Source organism: Pinus tabuliformis, chromosome 6 (assembly GCF_031772625.1).
Source record: "Pinus tabuliformis cultivar Carrire ecotype Pingquan chromosome 6, CPIR1, whole genome shotgun sequence".
Lineage (NCBI taxonomy): Eukaryota > Viridiplantae > Streptophyta > Pinopsida > Pinales > Pinaceae > Pinus > Pinus tabuliformis.
The window spans coordinates 246134745-246156763 of NC_142292.1; the positions used below are offsets into that span (position 1 = coordinate 246134745).

At 40.6% G+C, this 22019-nt stretch overlaps 1 protein-coding gene across 1 annotated transcript in view; it reads right to left on the reverse strand.

The window, feature by feature from the left end:
* Positions 1-22019, reverse strand: part of LOC149258308 (putative cytosolic oligopeptidase A) — a 324987-nt gene that overhangs the window by 297058 nt on the left and 5910 nt on the right. Inside the window, exon 2 of the mRNA XM_089415126.1 lies at positions 14647-14814. Coding sequence (XP_089271252.1) covers positions 14647-14814 — 168 coding nt within the window. The remainder of the gene's footprint in view (positions 1-14646; positions 14815-22019) is intronic.

Below are 22019 nucleotides of genomic sequence, written 5' to 3' on the forward strand. Positions count from 1 at the left end.
ACTTGGGATATGCTTCAAAAAAGAGGTTTTAATGGTCCAAGGAGATGTATTTTGTGCAAGGAACATGATGTGTCTATTGAGCATCTGCTTATGTTCTGCCGCTTTACAATACAAGCATGCAAGTGTTGATTTGGGATAGCATCAGATGTGCTCTAGCCACGAAATTTGGTGGAGAGGTTGGGGCACATGAGATCTCCAATACCTAGGAAGGGTTTGGGCAGATTCTAAACAGATTAGGAGATATTAAAATAATTAATATTTTTAATGGAATCCCTAAGTCTAAACTTAGGGAAAACAAAATATTAATGTGTATTAATATGAATCTGTGTTAGAATGTTCCAAAAGACATGGATCAAGCCAGATCTAATTTTAGTCGTTGATTAGGGACTTAATCTCGGCCGTTGATATGTCAACAGGAAAAGTATACGAGGAGGCTTGAGGGTCACTTGGAGAATACACCAGAGTGATCAGTCATTCTATTCTCTAGAGCGGGGTTTGTTAAGAGAGATAGAATCAGTGATTGGAGAGCAGCTGAGGGGCATTGAGTACAAAGAGACAAAGAGGTAGAGATAATGTTGGGAGAGCAACAGAGTAGCGAGAGAGAGTGACGCAGGAGCAACCAGTGCTCACGCAGGGCCACGCAGAGGCAGCTAAGTGTTGCGCAGAGCGCTAGAGGGGCCAGCGTAGCTGACACAGAGGGTCAAAGAGCTGACGCAGGGCCTCTTGGGACTGACGCAGGCCAAGATAGGCTGATGCAGGGCCAGCACTGGGCTAGGAGAGGCTGACGCAGTCCAGATTGGGTAGACGCTGGGGTTTCTGGGGCAGATTGGTGCTGAGTAGCTGCCGGAAGGATTATCCGGGGTTTCAGCCAGTAGATTTGTCAGAAACTGAGAGGTATTACTGCCAAGGAAATTCTCTGTTGGGTAGGACAGTTTCGGTACCCAGATTGTACTCTGATATTGCTTAATAAGAAAACCCTCAGATAGCTGCACCGGTTTTCCCACATTGGGTTTTTCCATGGACATTAGTCCAAAAATAATGGGGTCATATGGTGTGTTTGTTTATGTTTCTTTTAGTTGTTGATCTGTAATATGATGAGCATGCGCTAGTGTTTATATTCAGTATTTACATTGTAAATAACTTGTTAAGGAAAATAACAAGTAGGTAGGAATAAATCAGATAAAGTGCATGGAGGGTTTCTAACTAAGTAAACTTAGAAACTTCAACATGGTATCAGAGCGTGATTGCAGATCACAGGAGGACTAAAGGGCATCAGCTGAGCAGAGCAATAACAGCAGAAAAAAGATGTCCAGAGGTGACAAAAGTTGTTTCTAGCAGTGTAGCAGCCAAGAAGAGTGACGCAGAGCCAGCAAGGGCTCACACAGGGCAACGCAAAGGCAGCCGCGAGCTGCGCAGAGCCTCAAAGAGGCCAGCATTGCTGATGCATAGGGCCAGAGGGCTGATGCAGGGCTTCCCAGGGCTGACGCAGACCCATCCAGGGTGACGCAGACCCATCCGGGGTGACGCAGGGCTAGCATGATGCAGAGAGGGGCTAACGCAGTCCACAGATAGGCAGTTGATGGGGTTTAGGAGGCTGTAGGAATATTGCATAGTGGATTTGATGCGGTACTGTAGTCAGAACAATCCCTGACAGAGCAGGGCCAGAGGAGTTGCTACCGAGAGTTTCTAGCTGAGGAACCCGGATCAGTGGTGGGGTTGCACAAGACGATCAGAGTAGGGGGCATCTCGACAAGCGGCAGAAGGATTTCCAGGAGGGAAATCAGGACTCGGAGGGAGTCCAGAAAAGAACTTCCAAACGAGATGTAGAGACTCAGAGAAGTAGAATAGAGAACTTCTAGGAGGGAAGTAGAGAAGCATCATGGCACTACATGGAGTAAGAGACCAAGATAGACTGGACGGAGCATCGAACTTCGCAGTCTGGAAGGCCAGAATCTTATCCGTACTTGACAGGAATCGTGTCAAGAACTTCGCCTTGAAGGTAATAGTTGTCCCAGTTGACCCCAATGATAATGGCAAGTACGAGGAGGCGATGGCAAGAGCCAAGAGCATTATCCTTAACGGGGTCAAGGATCATGTAGTACGATACATAGCCGAGAAGGAAACAACATTTGAGATGTGGGAGGCTCTCAAGAAGCTGTACCAGCATACTTTTGTGCAAAGAAGAATGCTACTTGAGAATCAGATGAGGTCGTATCAGATGAAGAAGGGACAATCGATTGACACCTTCCTCGTAGGACTGAATGAGATCCGAGACCAGTTGATTGCTATAGGGGCGACACCAGATCGGGAGCTAATGATGAGGACAGCCCTGAATGTTGTCTCAGAAGACTGGGAAGTATTTGTCCAGAGTATATTGGGCATAGGGACACTTCCACCTTACGATGAGATGTGGACAACCCTTCGCCAGGAAGAGATTAGACGACAGTCGAAGACAGGTAGCAGCAGCGAGTGGATCAAAGTCAAGCAGGAAGAGGAAGATGTGGCCCTAACATCTGAGGGAAAGTAAGAGAGGCGGAAGAAGAAAGGTCTCTCCAAGATCAAGTGCTTCCACTGTGGGGAGTTGGGTCATTATGCGACCCAGTGTCCAAGGAAGAAGAGTAAGGGAGAGTCTTTCGAGACTAAGACAGGCCAGCACGGGCAAAGAAGGAAGTTTGAACAAACGATGATTATGCCATGAGTGCACACCCGCCACTTGAGAAGAAGTGGGGAGACATCGAGTTGTAGTCATGAGGACTACAGGTGATGAGGGGCAAGATCCTCGAGGTACCCAGCCTCTTGGATTAGACCTTGCTACGGGAGCCCCGAAGAGGAGTAGCAAGACTGGCTGAGTCTGGTATAGACGGATGCGGATGGAGCGGCAGAGAGAGCTACAGTGCAGGAGAACCGAGACAACGCAACGCTGGCAGGCTGCAGCAATGCGAGAGGCACAGGAATGTTGCACCAGTGCAGGATGACACAGAGAGGTGTGCAACGATGCAAGATGCGGGGAGTTGTTGCAGCAGCGCAGAGGTCAGAGAGGGAACACTTGTCAGCGGCAGAGGGAGCTTTAGCATCAGTGGTTGTCTCTAGTCCAACAAGGAGGTCAGATTGGAGATCAGTTACTTACTTCTCAGTAACTGAGTTGCAGTGCAGCAGTGGGCAACACGATGCAACATGATGAGAGGAGGTGCAGTGCGGATGCAATGCTGGGAGAAAGGACCAGCAGCAGCACGGATGCAGAGGGAGTTGTTGTACAGATGCAGCAGTTACAGTGGTAGAACCATGGGCAGCAATACAGGATACAGCAATGCAGAGGATGTTGGGCAGGAAGGCCTAGCATCAGCACATGTACCGATGTCGAATGATCAAAGTAATACTCAGTAAGGAGTATTGCTAGAGCACAGTCCTCGTTAAGAGGGAGTGTTCATTTGGGGTAGCATCAAATGTGCTCTAGTCCTCAGAGGATGTTGGGCAGGAAGGCCTAGCATCAGCACATGTACCGATGTCGAATGATCAAAGTAATACTCAGTAAGGAGTATTGCTAGAGCACAGTCCTCGTTAAGAGGGAGTGTTCATTTGGGGTAGCATCAAATGTGCTCTAGCCACAAAATTTGGTGAAGAGGTTGGGGCACATGATATCTTTGATACCCAGAAAGGGTTTGGGCAGATTCTAAACAGATCAGGAGATATTAAAATAATTAATATTTTTAATGGAGTCCCTAAGTCTAAACTTAGGGAAAATAAAATATTAATGTGTATTAATATGAATCTGTGTTAGAATGGTCCAAGAGACATGGATCAAGCCAGATCTAATCTTAGTCGTTGATTAGGGACTTAATCTCGGCCGTTGATATGTCAACAGGAAAAGTATAAGAGGAGGCTTGAGGTTCACTTGGAGAATACACCTGAGTGATCAGTCATTCTATTCTCTAGAGCGGGGTTTGCTAAAAGAGATAGAATCAGTGATTGGAGAGCAGCTGAGGGGCATTGAGTACAGAGAGACAGAGAGGCAGAGATAGTGCCGGGAGAGCAGTAGAGCAGCCAGAGAGAGTGACGCATGAGCAACCAGTGCTCACACAGGGCCACGCAGAGGCAGCTAAGTGTTGCGCAAAGCATTAGAGGGGCCAGCGTAGCTGACGCAGAGGGTCAGAGAGTTGACGCGGGGCCTCCAGGGGCTGACACAGGCCAAGATAGGTTGACGCATGTCCAGCACTGGGCTAGGAGAGGCTGACGCAGTCCAGATTTGGGCAGACGCTGGGGTTTCTGGGACATATTGGTGCTAGGTAGATGACGGAAGGATTATCCGGGGTTTCAGCCAGTAGATTTGTCAGAAACTGAGAGGTATTACTGCCAAGGAAATTCTCTGTTGGGTAGGCCAGTTTCGGCACCCAGATTGTACTCTGATATTGCTTAATAAGAAAACCCTCAGATAGCTGCACCGGTTTTCCCACATTGGGTTTTTCCGGGGACATTAGTCCAAAAATAATGGTGTCATATGGTGTGTTTGTTTCTGTTTCTTTTAGTTGCTGATCTGTAATATGTTGAGCATGCACTAGTGTTTATTTTCAGTGTTTACATTGTAAATAACTTGTTAAGAAAAATAACAAGTAGGTAGGAATAAATCAGATAAAGTGCATGGAGGGTTTCTAACTAAGTAAACTTAGAAACTTCAACAGCAAGGAATTGGAAAGGAGTGTATAGATTTAAGCGGGATTTGACAAAGGTTTGCAAAAGTAGTGCAGAAATACTTTTGTTGAAAATTTCAAGTCTTTGCCATCGTCAGCTGTCTGACGAATATGGCTGGCACGTAATGCTAAGATCTTAGATGAAAGAAATATTTCTCCCCTACAGTGTGTCGTTCAGAGTCTGTCTATTCTAGAAGTTTTTGATCAGTCAGTAAAGGAAGAACCTCCTAGAATGACTCGAGAGAAGTAGATTGATAAGATTGGTGCATTTGCTTTCTTGGATGGTGCAAGTCAAGGGAATCTGCCTTCCAGTGGAGCACGTGGTGTAGCAGGTCATATACTTATCTGATGACCAGGATCTAAAGTTTAGCAGGATTGGGAAGAGGTTCAAACAATATTGTTGAGCTTAAATATTGTTGACCTCATAGCATTAAACTTGTTAATAACTTAATTATACTCACAACTGAAAGAAGTGCACCAGCTTTCAAATCTTTAGCAATTCTCTGGTTCTTGAGAACTGGAAGAAGGGGATCTACAATTTAGAAAATTATATTTTGAGGCCGATCTTTGAAGAGATCAAGCTGGCTTGTTCTGTTTTTAACAGCGTCTCTTTCTTTCATGTTTTAAGAGAAAGGAATAAGGATGCACATGCACTCTCCAAGGCTGGATTGCTATTGGATGCAGGGGTCTGGGACTTTGGCACAACAAGGAGGAGTCAATTGCTGGCCATAATTCCGAATATTTTCATCCTTCTTTTTATTTGTTTCTTTTCTGATGGGCAGTCAGACCTTACTGACATTTAGAGTTTTGTCTAGATGGGTTCATATGATGAATACGGAATATATTATATATCACGGATATACTGGTTTTTATGGTTGACTGTTTTGGACTAGTCTGAAGGATATGATGGAGAAGGGTACTATACGAACTTCTCTTTGAAAGTCCTGGGGGGGATTCTTTTCTGAAGCGTGGAAACACAACTACAGAATTTAGTTTTGTTGAACATAATTAAAGTATGATTTTTTCTGAGGTAAAAAACATTGCAGAAGTTACAACATAAAAATAATTAAATCCCATTTTCTATACTTCTAGTTGATTCAGACAACCTCTATTTCCTTCCAAAATCATTGATTGGAAAGGCAAACACCCCTCAGGCCTATTAGTGGTTTCCTAAACATATTGCAATAGAGGTTTGAACTTGTGAGATCAACTTTTTATGTCCGAAGCCAATCAGACATAGTCAGTACCATGTCAGCTATCAAAGCTCATGTCGCAGTTCTTTTTAATGTGATCCACTTCAAAGAATCAAGAAATATATTCACAGAGGCACCTTCAAGTTCCAATTATATCCCCAAAAAGTGAAAATGTGTACATTCTTCCAGTTGGTTTGCATACAGCTTAATAGAAAGATCTGACCAAAACGGAAATGGGATTTATGGCAGAAAGTCTATTTCAAGATGTAACTGCGTCAACTCACAATAGGGTTATCAACGATCACGCATGCAAGACTAACCACTTATTAAATATTATTCATGGCAAATAACAAGATAAAACACACCAAAAGACATGCGTACTTATCATGACACAAGCATACATGATGGTTAAGAGCATGGAGGTCACAGGTTCAAAACCAGAGGGGTAGAGTATGTATGCCTTTGTAGACTTAGTATTCAAATAACTACACGGAGATGGGTCCCTTGTCTCACAAACAAGGGGGTCTCATACACCAATTTGTGTGCTGATTTGGCCGTGACCTTAAAATTAAATAATAATAATAATATGTCATTGGTCATTAATCCATCATCTATTAGACTATTACCATCATGAAACACAAGTTTCACATCAGAACATTTCAGGCCCTGCTCACAGCTTTCAGCAACTCCCACGTCACTGTTAGTTTTGTTGATCTCTTATGAGTAATACGTAACTCACATTGACCGGTCACATTTAGATCCAAATGACATTCACATGAATTCAGACGCTATGTAAAACACTAGTCTACTAAATACGTCATATTTTAGCTAATCATCTCATAGCATCACGAGATGCAGGTGAGTAACAGAACCAATCATTACTAATGTAATTCTTCTCATAAAAACTTTCTAATTTTCTTGGTGCTTGCTAGAATCGGAAATCTTTCAAATATTATTTGATAAGGATCCCATGATTTAAGGGGGAAATTTAGTGCCTCAAAACAATAAATGCTTGCCATATTACAGTATAGTTGTCTAGATAAAATGGTCACAGGCCAGGAATTATGGACTGAAATGAATGCGGAAGCCGAAGTATAATGGGAATAAACAAGAAGCAGTAATGTTTATCAAGTGGTCAGTTATCAAGGAAATGCTACCAGAGGTACAAGTACAAGATGATGCGTTCAAAATCTGGCAACAATTAAAGAATATGCGTGATAGGGCTCTCTTCTTAAAGAGTTTATTATTTTCACTGAAGTTGGAAGAACGTGATTCCCTTCAGGAGCATATGTTAAATATGAAAGATATGAGCGATCAACTGAAAGTGATAGATAGGGCGGTTGAAAGAGAATATTTGGTCATAATTATTTTAAAATCATACAACCATCATATGGGACTTTTTGAAACCCTATATATCGTTTCTGAAGATACTGACATAACATTTGAATTTTGAACAGTTGAGGACCAAACTGTTGCGGAAAGATTGGTGGAAAAAACAGTTTCACAATAGTAGTGGGAAAGGAGCATCAAATATGGTGCTTACAGCAAAATTTGAAGGCGAGAGAAAAATGAGAAGCGGAAAGAAGGAATGATGGCAGCAAATCTTCAGCCTTGGGTACTCAAAGACCTGGAAATTTTACCAGATCTTTTTATTGTGGTCAGATAGTCCATAAGAGTAAGTTTTGTAGGAAATAGTCACAGGATGAAAAACACAACCAACGGTCTTATTTCAAAAATCAATCTAGAAAGAAACGGGCCAATGTAATCGAGCGGTAGGAGGAGCAAGGATTCTATGCTTTCATAGCAGGAAATAAGGGGGAAAACGAGGTAATCCTGATAGTTACATTGATTCAAGTGCCCTTAGAATTCTCCTCTTTTACTTTACCTTTAAATATAGGTTCAAATCCAGTTGTCCTTCTTGGAGTGGGCCAAATTGGTTTCAAGGGTCAGGTGTTCTTGTTTCTTTTGGGATTTTGGGACAACTTAACAAGCTAGGAAAACACCTCTAGGTGGGACTCTAGACCTCAAGTTTGTTGTAGTATTCCCGTGTTAATTATGTTTGACACGCAGGAGTAACCAAAAGTGCAACGAGGATGTGAGGGAGGAACTCAAACCCGACAATTACATAAATCTTAGAATCTATCCACTATTCTAGCAGCTTCAAGGCATTAAAGATAGTTATTGTGTGATTGTGCTCTTAATCCGAGTTGCGCAGTCATGTTTAAACTTTAAACTTTAGCTACTTGGTATGAGAGAGATAGAGATCAACACATGCCATTGACACGTGGAGCTAGGCCATCATCAAAAAGACTTGGGAGTTGGCTATCACACCTTCCTTGATAACGTGACCATCCATTACCCCTGCATTGACTTGATTGAGTAGGGTTGTATTGCATGCTAACACAAACACAACATTTTTATTGTCAATGAATTACAATTAAATGAAAACCTGGTCAACTAAATACATGTCATGAGAATGACCTAAGAGAAATTGAAATTGATTTTTATTACTATCCATTAAAGACCAAAATAGTTCAATAATAGCAAAACCAAAACATAGGGGTGCCAAATGGCAAAAACCCCCTAAAATAAGACAAAATGAAATGAAAAATGAGCATCAGGACACAAAATGACGAGCATGAGTGTACAACTCAGTTCTCCCAAAAGTCAATTGGATCTAGCCAAGCTGGTTGAGAGGAGTGTTATTCTGCCCACCCAGATTCAATTCTCACAAGTTACCTGTTGAGCTCTTAATAGGTATATTGTCGTGACAGCCTTGAGCACCATGTTGACAAACCCTCAAGCTTCTGCAGAATCTGGGTTACCCTGGGTACCATACCTAGAATGAGGGGAAGTCCCACATGGGATGTGTATTTCAAAAACTAGGTTATCCCAAAAAGAAATCCCCTATAAACCAAGTTTTGTTACAGCAAACATTAAAAAGTAAAGACAGCTAACCAGTGTTGCGGGGGAGCCCCCCCCCCCCTTCGAACCCGCTCCCGAAGCGCGCTCCGGGCGGGAGCGGTTCGGGAGCGCGCTCCCGTAAAAAAATTTACGCTCCCTGGTCTGTTAGGGAGCGACTCCGATCCCTCCCGCGCTCCCGGAGCATTTTTTAATGCCCGGGAGCGATCGGGGAGCGATCGCTCCCGGGCATTAAAAAACGCTCCGGGAGCGGTTCGGCGGAAAAAAAATCCGCCGGACCCGAAATTTCAAAAAAATTTAGAAAATTTTTTTTATTTTATAAGCCCAATGGGCCAAAAAAATTTCATTTCAACTTCATTGAGCAAGAGATTGAGAGCTGGAGCAAGAGCAAAGCAAGAGCTGAGGAGCAAGGAGCCAAAGCTGAGGAGCGAGGAGCAAGTGCCAAGGAGCGAGGAGCAAGCCTGCAGAGGTAAGTAACTTAATCATTTAGTTAGTTTAGCTGGTTAGGTAGTTAATTTGGTTAGTTTAATTTAGCTGTTTGAGTTTAAAGATCATGTATTTAAATTAAATTAATAAATTAAATGAATTAATCCCAATAAACTAAATTAATTTGCAGATTCAAGACTCAAACCCTACAAACATCAAACACCATGGACCTGGGGATATTTATTGGCATTTTCCTCTTCCTGGTCCCTTTTATGGTTATTATGGTGGTGGAGAGTAGGAAACAGAGGGGGCCTGAAACTGAAGAGGTGGATGAAGAAGCCGGAGGAAGTCAAATGGGTGAAAACCCCAGTGAGGAGGAGGTGGAGGAGGGTGAACATGACCCTCAAAAAACTAAACAAGACCAAACTCCATTGTGGAAATATGTTCACAGGGCTGAAACAGGGAGAGGGGGTGGAACTACTAAATTTCATTGCCCCCATTGCAACACTGATTACACAGGCACATACACCCGTGCTAGAAGACACCTCTGCGGGAAAAGGCCATGGGATGGAGAGAAACCAGTGTTGCGGGGGAGCGCCCCCCCCCTTCGAACCCGCTCCCGAAGCGCGCTCCGGGCGGGAGCGGCTCGGGAGCGATTCGGGAGCGCGCTCCCAAAATCGCTCCCGGACGGGAGCGATTTTCGGGAGCGCGCTCCTGTAAAAAAATTTACGCTCCCTGGTCTGTTAGGGAGCGACTCAGGGAGCGATCGCTCCCGCGCTCCCAGAGCGTTTTTTAATGCCCGGGAGCGATTTCAGCCGGGCCGGGAGCGGTTCGGCGGAAAAAAATCCGCCGGACCCGAAATTTCAAAAAAATTTAGAAAATTTTTTTTATTTTATAAGCCCAATGGGCCAAAAAAATTTCATTTCAACTTCATTGAGCAAGAGATTGAGAGCTGGAGCAAGAGCAAAGGAGCAAGGAGCAAGAGCTGAGGAGCAAGGAGCCAGAGCTGAGGAGCGAGGAGCAAGTGCCAAGGAGCGAGGAGCAAGCCTGCAGAGGTAAGTAACTTAATCATTTAGTTAGCTTAGCTGGTTAGGTAGTTAATTTGGTTAGTTTAATTTAGTTGTTTGAGTTTAAAGATCATGTATTTAAATTAAATTAATTTAAATGAATTAATCCCAATAAACTAAATTAATTTGCAGATTCAAGACTCAAACCCTACAAACATCAAACACCATGGACCTGGGGATATTTATTGGCATTTTCCTCTTCCTGGTCCCTTTTATGGTTATTATGGTGGTGGAGAGTAGGAAACAGAGGGGGCCTGAAACTGAAGAGGTGGATGAAGAAGCCGGAGGAAGTCAAATGGGTGAAAACCCAGTGAGGAGGAGGTGGAGGAGGGTGAACATGACCCTCAAAAAACTAAACAAGACCAAACTCCATTGTGGAAATATGTTCACAGGGCTGAAACAGGGAGAGGGGGTGGAACCACTAAATTTCATTGCCCCCATTGCAACACTGATTACACAGGCTCATACACCCGTGCTAGAAGATACCTCTGCGGGAAAAGGCCATGGGATGGAGAGAAACAAATAGGAATCAAAACTTGTGCAGCGGTGTCAACAACAGATAGAGCCAAATACATAAAGGAAGAGGAGGACGCCCAATACAGAACAAAAAGATCAAGGGGTTTCTTTGAACCAAGCTCACAATCACAAAGAACTCCTTCAGCATCCTCCCAAGGCAGTGGATATGGACATGGAGGCACAGGGTCATCATCTTTAAGGCGTAGAACCATATCAGATTTCCTTGATGAGGGGTGTAGGAATGATGTGGATTCAAAAGTTTACAGGTTCCTCTATGCATGTGGGATACCATTCAATGTTCTACGCTCACCTTATTGGCACGAAATGGTTTCTGCCATAAATGATGCCCCTAAAGGATACAAGAGCCCTGGGTATGACAAGGCAAGAACTGTTGGCCTTGATCATGAAAAAGCAAAAATATCACATTCTTTGAATAAAATGACAAGTTCTTGGACTGACAATGGGGTGTCCATTGTATCTGATGGATGGACAAATGTAAAAGGCAAGCCATTGATAAGTGTTCTTGCTGTGTCTGTTAGTGGTCCCATCTTTCTAGCTGCACATGATTACTCAGACAAGTTCAAGACCGCTATCAACATTGCAGAAGCATTACTTGAAACAATTGAGCGTATTGGCCCATACAATGTCATCCAAGTCATCACTGATAATGCTCCTAATTGTAAGGCAGCGGGAGCAATTATTGAGGATAAATACCCGAACATATTTTGGTCTGGATGTTTGGTTCACACATTGAACCTTCTGTTGCATGATATTGTCAAAAACAAAAATGAACAATACCAATGGATTGGTGATTTGTACAAGAAAGGAAAAAAAATGATAAAATTTATTACAAATCATAGCAATACCCATGGCCTTTTCCGCAGTCACTCGAGATTGGAGTTGCTGAAGATTGCGAGGACTAGATTTGGTAGCTATTACCTCACCTTCAGGCGCCTTTTGAAGGTAAGAGAGGCATTAGCTAGCATGGTATCAAGTCCACATTGGCAGGTGTTAAAGGAAAGGGCTACAAATGTAGCTGACATGGCAGGTTTTGAAACGGTGGAGGAGGCCGCTCTTGATGGGCAGTTTTGGTCAACTGTGAGGCAGGTATTGGATTTCACCAAGCCAATTTATAACATGATTCGGTTTGCAAATACAGACAAACCAGTGATTGGCGAGGTGTATGAGCAAATGGATACCATGTTGGGGGAAATAAAAGACATTGTTCATAATAAAGATCCCAACTTGTACAAACTGATTCATGATTGTGTGTGTGAACGGTGGAATAGGCTTAACCTTCCACTACATTGCTTGGCGTATATCCTTACGCCAAAATACTACTCAGAATCTTGGTTGGGCAAACCTGCAGCAGGGGGTGGTGTTAGGACCAAACCCCATTTAGATCAAGAGGTAACTAGAGGATATCTGGAAGCATTAGAAAAGTTGATGCCTGACAGGGAGGAATGTGCAGCTGTGCGCCTTGAAATAGGCAGATACTTCAGTGGCAGTGGTTTGTATGGTAACTTCCATGCAATGGACGACAAAGATAAATTTGATTCTCTCACATGGTGGGAAACATATGGCGGCCACGGACTTTTGCCAAAATTGGCAAAAAAAGTTCTTTCACAGGTTGTAAATTCTTCTTCTGCAGAGAGGTGTTGGAGCACCTACAGTTATATACATAATGTGAAAAGAAACAGACTCAACGAAAACCGAGCAGAAAGCTTGGTTTATGTGCACCACAACTTGAGGTTGTTGAGCCATTACTGTGATCGGGCTAATGAAGATCCCACATATAAAATTTGGGACAATCACCCTGAGGACGACAATTTGGAGGATGGCATTGTACATATTGAAGAACTAGAAGAGGAGCTTGTACGGGATGAAAATGAAGCAACTGCAGCAGCCATGCCACCTCCACCTCCACCATCCAGTAGCAGTGCTCGAGGCCCGAGTCTTGTTCCATTGCTGTCGCCACCTCCATCGACACCCTCGCGTGGAGGTTCTAGTTCTGGTCGTCGGTCTGTGCGGGAGACTCCTAGAAGACCACCACGACCTGCTTATACTCCTGGAGACTCTCGTGGCAAGGGCCACTTGTAGATTTACAGTTTACTTGTCTTTTTTAGTTTCTATTAGACTTTAGTTTTCATAACTGTTGAGTTTTGAGTCCTTGACTCTTGACTCTTGACTCTTTCATATCATTATGACATTATGATATTTTTTGTAAACATTATATCACTGTGACAATGAAAATTTGAAGTTTGAAGTTGGGCCTTGGCAATTATAACTCATTGGTAATGATTGTGAATTATGAATATGATGCTTTGTGAAAGACTAAAGTTGTTTCATTTCATCTCATTATTCATGTTTCATTTTATAAACTTTTAACATTTCATATCATGTTAACAGTTAGAAGTTAGGACTTAGAAATATCTTCGATTCTTCAATGATGATAAATGTTATTGAATTTTCAATTCTGAAAGCTTGAAGTTGAAACTTTAATATTGAATTTGATGAATCATGATTTATAAGACTCAATATGTTGCAGTTGTAATATGTATTTTACTAACTTGTGGACATGGTTGATGACGATTATAATTTCTAGATGATTGATGTGATATGGTTCAATGATCAATTTATGTTTTTTTATGTTTTTTATGTCTATTTCATCATTCTACATGTTTTTGTTGACATATATGTATCAAAAATTAAAAAATATAAAAAATATATATATTTTTAATAAATCGCTCCCGGATTCGCTCCCAAACCGGGAGCTTCTGAAAATGGTCGCTCCCGCTCCCGCTTCCGCTCCCGCTCCCGCTTCCGCTCCCGCTCCCGCTCCCAAGTAACATTGCAGCTAACACAGGGTACCTAAGATAATTATAAACCAACCACATTCTTTAATAAAAGTTCCCAGTCCCTGCTCAAGCACTTTTTACTAATCTATATTCTATACACACTAACATATGTTCTTTCCTTTTTCAAGAAAATATACTAGGGTACTTCAGTATATCTCAGAACTAGCTAGCACCAAGGGTTAGCTCAAGTGGTCTAGAGCTAAACGTGAAGTTCTTTGACATTGTTGCTAGTTGTTGCTGATCATGGGTTCGAGTCTCTTCGATTCCCTTGGGACGAGGCCCCGTAATCAGGGCCAATGCTTTTACCATCCACGAAATGTGGGGAACTACTTCAGAGTTTCCTGTGCTTTCATTCCAAGTAAAAAAAATCTTTAAACCAACACTCTAAACAAATATTTTTGACAACATTTACCACAATGCAAGACCAGCATTCCCTATATTCTCAACTCATACTTGAAAACTTATACTAGAAACTTCTTTTGTATAATTCAAATGTACATTTTAACATAGTAGGACTCTTAGTCGATATTTTTCATGCATAGTTTTACTTTTACTTTTGGGCTCATTTGGCCTCTCTGGTAATTCAATTTTTGAAACTTCAAGTATAATAGTATATAAGTAAGAGCTTTCATCATTTTACTTTCTTGGACACTCCAAACAGTTAAAGGAAATAGATGCCATATCACTGCACCAATTCTTTCATGCTTTCCATTATTAGCCTTAATGTTTGACAATCACAATTTTAGACAAAATAAAGTTAAATGGGTAATGGGCTCATAAAATCTTGAAGTGATATTATCTAGAGATCCAAATTTGCATTCTATTATCAGCAACGAGTTGATCATAAAGTACAATAGTTCACAATCTTTACCTTGAGATTTCAAGAGTTAACACTTCGAGTATATTGCTCAAGAAATTTTCAACTGAGTAATACCAATCATAATATTTCATGCCCAACACATCTTGAGTAAAACCATACCTGCACTTCCTCAATAGCTGAACGAATATCTTCAGAATCTTTGACAGATTTAAGATGGTTTACAACTCCCCATACAACGGAGAGACGATCCACAATTTTCTCTAAAGGCTCAACTAGTCCTGACCAAGTTGGTTGTACTGTTCTTTCCAATTCAGCTAAATCACTTTCCTGCACAATAAGACTTGCTCTGTCATGAGAATGTTTTTGAAATTAATCATAGAACATATTATTCACATAATAAGGCAGAATACTTAGTACCATTGTCGAGACAAGGTTTCAAATTTTAAACCTTCTTCCAGAAATAATTGAATACATATGAAGCTTCGGTGTGATGGAACAGTGTGAAGACTAACAAAAACGATGAACATTGACAAAAGAAATAAGTATACCAACTCACCTTTACATTTTTTTAAAGGAACAAACATTTGGGTTCCTGTAATTATATTTGATTTAAAGTCTTCATCAAATATTATGCACCAGCATACATCCATCTTAGCCAATGTTACATTTTATCGTTACTGGCAATTTATCGCCGGTTCCAAAATTTAGATTATTGGTAAATATCGGGGAAAATATCAGAAATTATCAGGAAATTTAGAAAAATACAAAAAAAAATCATTTTAATTTCTAAAACTGCATCAACATCAAACAAACACATTGCTACATAAGTATGAAAATAAGATCGATATATAAGATGTATAATATGTCAAGTGATACGTCAGTATCGATATTGAAATATGATATTTGTCCTTAATCATAATATCTAATGATACAAAATCATATCAAAACAAAAATAAATGTATCTCATGAGATGAATCATGGCAATGAAAACAACGGATTTCCCCTTGTTTGCTCGATGGAAAATGGTCCACAGCATCCTTAGCAATGTTACCAGAACCGATCCAAAAGATTGGTCAACCAAAAAATATATAAAATATTCAAATTTTGAAAAGAATATATAATTCATGTGCATCTATATCAATCCAAATTATTATACACAAATATGCAAAATTTCTCATGTATATAGCAATGGTGCATATAACCAAAATATCACCAAGTGCAATCCATCTTGAAATCAAATAGATCAATGGAGAGGTTCTAAATGGCCTGCGAAATCCAAAGAAAATCATGCTACAATAAATAGCTACATAACATCAAAATCATTGCCTATATTGAGATCTTCCTCAACAATATCACTGTCTTAAGCACTAAAATAAGATAGAAAAAGCTTAACATCCTAATCAACAATTTCGCTTGAGTGAAGTGTACATTTTTATTAGGGTAATGAAGGAGGACCTCAACAGTGAAACATAAAGGTATATAGAGGGTTTGGTATCTCGAGTAAATGTTAATTCCATACCCTCGTACATCATAGAATATAGTAGAAACATTGCCATCCCGCTAATCATGAAATCCTAAAAGCTGTTAAGTCTGACGGATTTTGACTTGGAACAAAAATTCTACTTTCTCCATATGAAATCCAATGAGGTACGAACCACTCTCAAACATCTCGAGTCATTTAATGGCAATGTTAAAAATTTAAGTAAAAGCATGAAAATGAAAGATAAAAGAAAATGAAAACGATAGATTCCCCTTGTTTGCTTGATGGAAATAGTCAGGGTACCCTCACAGCTCAATCCCCTAACTCACTTTTACAAAATTAGGTTTAAAAGAAAAAAATCTGTTGATAAGTTGAAATTGAGAGAGAGGTTGCTAATTTCGAAATTATCACGATAAATTGAAATTATTGCAATAATTTCAAAAAGGCAAATTATCACGATAATTACTGCCGATATTATTGCCGAAGTTGGTTTTGGCGATATTATCACAATAATTCTGATAATATCACGATAAGTGTAACACTGATCTTAATCCCAGATATATTAAATACCCAAAAGGATCAAAAATAAATAAAATAGTAAATTTTCATGTGCTTAAAAGATCAAAAATAACATAGATCTATCCTAGTTTATTTTATGCCATGTCTTTTTGGTATTCTTTTTTATTATCATTGTCAGTTTCTCCCACTTCTACATTACGAAGATCAAATTTTCTTTTGTTGTAGTTTATTAGGATCACTTTATTTTACATATCTCAACCATATCAGGTTGTAAAGTGCACTTTCATTTTGCAATTAAGATATTATCTCAGCTATTATTTATTATTTTATTTTTTCACTGACCATACTGGCTGTAGAATAATTTTGCCTGACAGTTTTTTCCTGTAAAAATTAAAGGAAAATGAGTAGTGAGAAATGAAATAGATTCAGCTGTTAATAAAGGATGAATTCCATGAAGCAGTTAAAATAATCCCTATGTTGCGCAAGTTTCCAGAATGTGGGTACAAGGGTACAAGTATCCAGTATGGCTAAAAGCTTTGCCTGGAATTGCAATAAATAATAAATTCCATGCATCGTTTAGAATAATACCTATGTTGCACAAGTTTCCAGAACATGGGTATAACTATCCAGTATAGCTAAAAAGCTTAGCCCAGATTTGCAAGAAACAAGTTGGGAATAGCAATAGTATATATTCAAAAATACAGAAGATTAAACTGCAAAATGAAAAATAAAAACTAGAGGAAATTATCAAAAATTGAAATACAATATAATTAATTAATTTTTTAAACTTAAAATATTTTATCCCTTAAACCCCTAGAAGGCTATAAGTGATCATGCATTCAATCCTTCTAAATTTGCTTACACCCCTAGGTCCATGTTCAGATATGCATAGATTATGTTTACGTGACATTAAAATAACCCTTGGCTAACTATACATGAATATATCTAGTGCCCTAGTATGTTTCACAAATTTGACTTGCAACTTCATTCCACTGTATGAGTTTGTTAAAGCAATTTGCATATCTATAAATGCACAACCCAACAGCAGTTTCATAAACTCTGAGATTCAATCTCCTTTTTTAACTCCATGTTTCAACTCAGTGTCTACTATTGCCCCCAAAATTGGGTACTACTTAGGTGCCTCTGCATTTTTTAAGATGGTCACCACTACTTATTTTACATGTGAATGAACTGGATTGTTTCAACTAACATCAACCTTCCGAGTCTTTGGTATTTTGAGTTTGATGTAGTTTATAATCCTAAATTGCTATATTAATCAGCAAGAATAGTGTAACCTAGCTATAAACGTTCAAGACGTGAACTAAAGTTATTCAATACTACCGATGTACAAATATCCATGTTTATTCACTAAGTACACTCGCAGCTTATATTTTGAGTGTGAACCGATCTAAATAGCTAAGAGGGATGAACACTCTCAATTCATATAACCCTGAAAATTTAAGAATGACACCATCTATAATTTCAATTGATTTTTTATTTTTTTGCAACTTTTCAGCATGAGAAACAGCGATGATTCAATTGATTTTTGGCAATTTCAGGCCCTTTATGGTCAGGAGCTCCCTACCTGTCAAGGAGGTTCTGCAACATCCTAGATAGAAAAAAGAGAGAACAGAGCAATGGCATACTCCTACAGATGAAGAAAAGAAACTACGTGGCATGAATAAAGCAGGTTTGGTTGGTGGCGAAAATTTGATAATTTTTCAAAAACTGTGGCCACGCAGCAATAGACATTGGTGACTTAAAAGTCATGACGGGCATAATATCTTTGTTTGAATCTCAGACGCTGGTTATTGAACACATTGTTTAGAGGTTCTTGCACAAGGCTCTTTTATGATTATGAGAACCGATACAGGAATGAACTGAGAAGACTTGGAAACTCGAAGGTGAATGCTAGCATTTCACTGTGATGACCGAAGGAGGAAGAAAGAAGGGCACAGGGAAACCATGTCCAGAGACGAGAACATCATTCCACAGGTTTGAACTCATAAGGTCTATCATGGCTCTTATATGTTTGGAATGTATCTGTTTTATGTGTGGACATATGTTGGTTTGACACGCACTACCCTTTTGCTCTGATTCTTGGCACTGTTATTCGGGTATGCATCTTAGGTTCTGTTTCAGTTTTATATGGTCAGAATTGTTTCATATTCTGATGTTAATTGTCATAGCCATTTACATCCTTTAACGTATATTCGCTGCTCATTTTACTCCACCGTCTAGGCGCTCGAAAGCATTCAGGTACTGAAGCTTACATTCATAGCTGTCAGCCAACCACTTTCAGGGAGCACTCTTGTCTGTATTCATATAGTTTTCCCTTGCTCTGTCGCAAGTGGTTTAACTCTTTCATCATCTCCAGGCCTTGTAAATATTTTGGTTTTTGTAAATGCAATATCTGGCTGCCATGTATGGGATGCTATTGCTGTTGCTGCTGTGACAGTTTTTAGTCCCCTTTCTTCCTTCTATTTGATGTTTGAGCAAAACTTCAGCTTTTCCACCTGTTACACCATATCCATTATTTTCTCTGGAACTCAGGTCTGGTTTTTCAACGTTTTTCCGGTGCCGGATTCCAGTATATCCTGGTGATATTATTATCTCCCGGGGTGGTAGGTGGCAGTATCACCTGCATCCAATCTCAGATCATGCCATATTAATACACCTGCTATCCGGACTACACTCCATGTGATTTGGGGTTCTCGTTATCCACCCCATATCTGACACTATATTATTTTATTTTGCCTACCACCTGTTTACCTGATTTGGAAGTTGTTATGCTGGCGGTTCCTTTAAGTGGGTTTTATTCCTTGTACGCTTTATTATCTCGAGGTCCGGGATTTTGACATTCTCAATATTGTTCGGGTATTTCTGGTACTTTCCACTTTAATGTGTCTATCTACCCGCTGTCATTCTCCACTATCTCTAACAAAGATAATTCTTCCCTGTCATATCATTGTGGTTTTATTCCTGTTCGGGGGATATGGACGTACTCAACTCGGACGCATCGGCCCAGGAGGCTTTCATTAAGGCCACCATGGACACTGAGTCACGCGTGCATCTACTTACTGGTGAGGGGCATTGGTGCGGCACTCAGTCACTGGATGCTTGGCACAGTATTCTAGGCGATGGTTCCATACCAGATGAAGATCATGCGTCCCTTGATCTGCAGGGTGGCACACATGCAGGTTATGATCGGCGATCCAGGCATAGAGTTCGATCTATTAAGGCCACCTCCCCGCCACCCGCTCTGGTTTTCGACATTGAGAAATTGAATGACCATATTACCAGTTTGCAGAAACGCGCCCTTGTTGGTCAGTGGCATTTTTCGGAGCGGAGTGATTCTGAGATGAGAATTTGGGTGGATAAGAAGTGGAAATCTCTATTGGGGTATATGCCGACTGTTGTGCGGCTGCTTCGGGGATGGTATAGTTTTCATTTTCTTAGTCAAGATGATTTGCAGAAAATCAAAGCAATTTCGTGGATTGATGGTCGCAGTTTCTTGGAACTGCATTCCTGGTTTATTGGTTTTAACTCTCTTAATAATACACCGCAGAATAAGCTCATTTGGGTGAAATGCCTAGATTGCCAATTGAGCTCTGGACAAAGCAGGCCCTGATGGACATTGGAAATGCTATCGGGAAATTTGTTTATGTGGATCCTCGGTGTTTGGGGGCCCTTGATAAACGCGTCGCTTGGATCTTAATTGAGAAGGAGTATCGGGGAGGCTTTCCTGATCACATTGCATTACATTGGGGGGAGACTCAATTAACTCAGCGACTGGATTACTAGGGGGTACCATTTCGATGTTCTAATTGTCATCAAACTGGCCATCTTCTGGCACACTGTCCTCGCCGCCCGGGTGGAAGAAATAATGGTTGGAATTATATGGGTACGTTGGTGAAGCCTCAATATGGTGCGGCTCACTATCATGGAGGGGTCAATCGACGTAAATCAGGTATTTTTCAAGGTTCTCATCCTTTCCATCAACATGTTCATGATTCCTCGAAATATAGCTCCTCGCCCATCACCATTCCGTCATCTCCTTTGTCTTCTGTAAAGTCTGACTTACCTGTCACCAACTGTCCAAGCCAGAACATTCGATCCCCCCTCCGGGAATCTCTCCGCCCTGTCATGACATCCCCAACCTTTTTTCGCCTCATGACATACCTTCTACATCTCATATCACTTACGTACCTGCTCTGTCACCCCCGCATATTTCTATTCGCTCACAGGGGCCCAGGAATAGTAATACTCCACCAAACTCGCCACTGGCCTCCCCAACAAATTTCGTGGGCAATGACTTGGATTTTCTCCTTCAGAGGAAAACTCTAGACCTGCGCACACTCACTATTCATAAACCGTCTAGATCATCTTCACCCCACATCAGTCCCACCTCAGCTGGTAATATTACAGTCCGTCGTAAGCATAACCATGGCAGTCGTCATTTTCAGGGTCGGCCCAGACAGAATCCATTTAGCTCCCCCATTGACCGTTTTTTAGTTAATGTTCCTATTGCTGATGTACCTACTTCTCGGGCCCTTGGAGCACGAATGCCCGCTTAGGGTCTATCATGACTTCCATCTTATCTCTCAACATTCAGGGATTGGGGACCCCCTCTAAGTTCCTGGCTCTCAAACACCTTTTTCTCTTTGTACATCCTTGCATTATTCTCCTTCAGGAAACTATGCATTCTGTCCCACATGTTATTATATACTTCCGAAAAATGTTTCCAAATTGGCATATAATCACCACGGCTGCTGCTGGTCTATCTGGAGGCCTTGTGGCCTTATGGGATCCTCAATGGGTTCAGACCAAGGCTTTCTCTTGTTTTGCTATTATCTTGCTTGAAGGACATACCCGTGGACTTAATGATCGTATACACATCTTGAATTTATATGGACCCTATAGGAATAGGGTTGTTTTTTGGGAGAAGTTGATTTCGTCTGGGATTATGGAGCTGGCTTCTCTTATCATAGCAGGGGACTTTAATTGCACTGTTGGTTTGGATGAAGTATGGGGCGGTTCCAGGAAAATCAACCCACCAGCAGGTTTGATTCGTGAAGCGATTATAGACCACAATTTAGTTGATATATGTCCACAGAAGATGGTTCCCACTTGGGATAATGGCAAAGTGGGTATGGCTTATGTCAATGTTGTGAAAATCGTGATCGGGATTAAATCGGCGCGGGGAAGAAATCGGAAAAAATCGGAATTATCGGGAAAAAATCGGAAAAAAATTGGGAAAAAATCGTTTGGTACAAAAATATTCATTTTTTTCATTTTTTTTCAATTTTTTTAATATCTAAACCATCTACAACATAAAATAAATACATTGACACATAACTATGATAAATAAATAAATAAATAAATAAATAAATAAAAAAAAAAAAAAAAAAAAAAAAAAAAAAAAAAAAAAAACTAATATATAAGATGTTTAATATCATTTCTAGCGCTAAAATCATACATAACATTGAATCATGTCCTGAATGGTAAGTCCTGACTCCTGAGTCCCAATTCA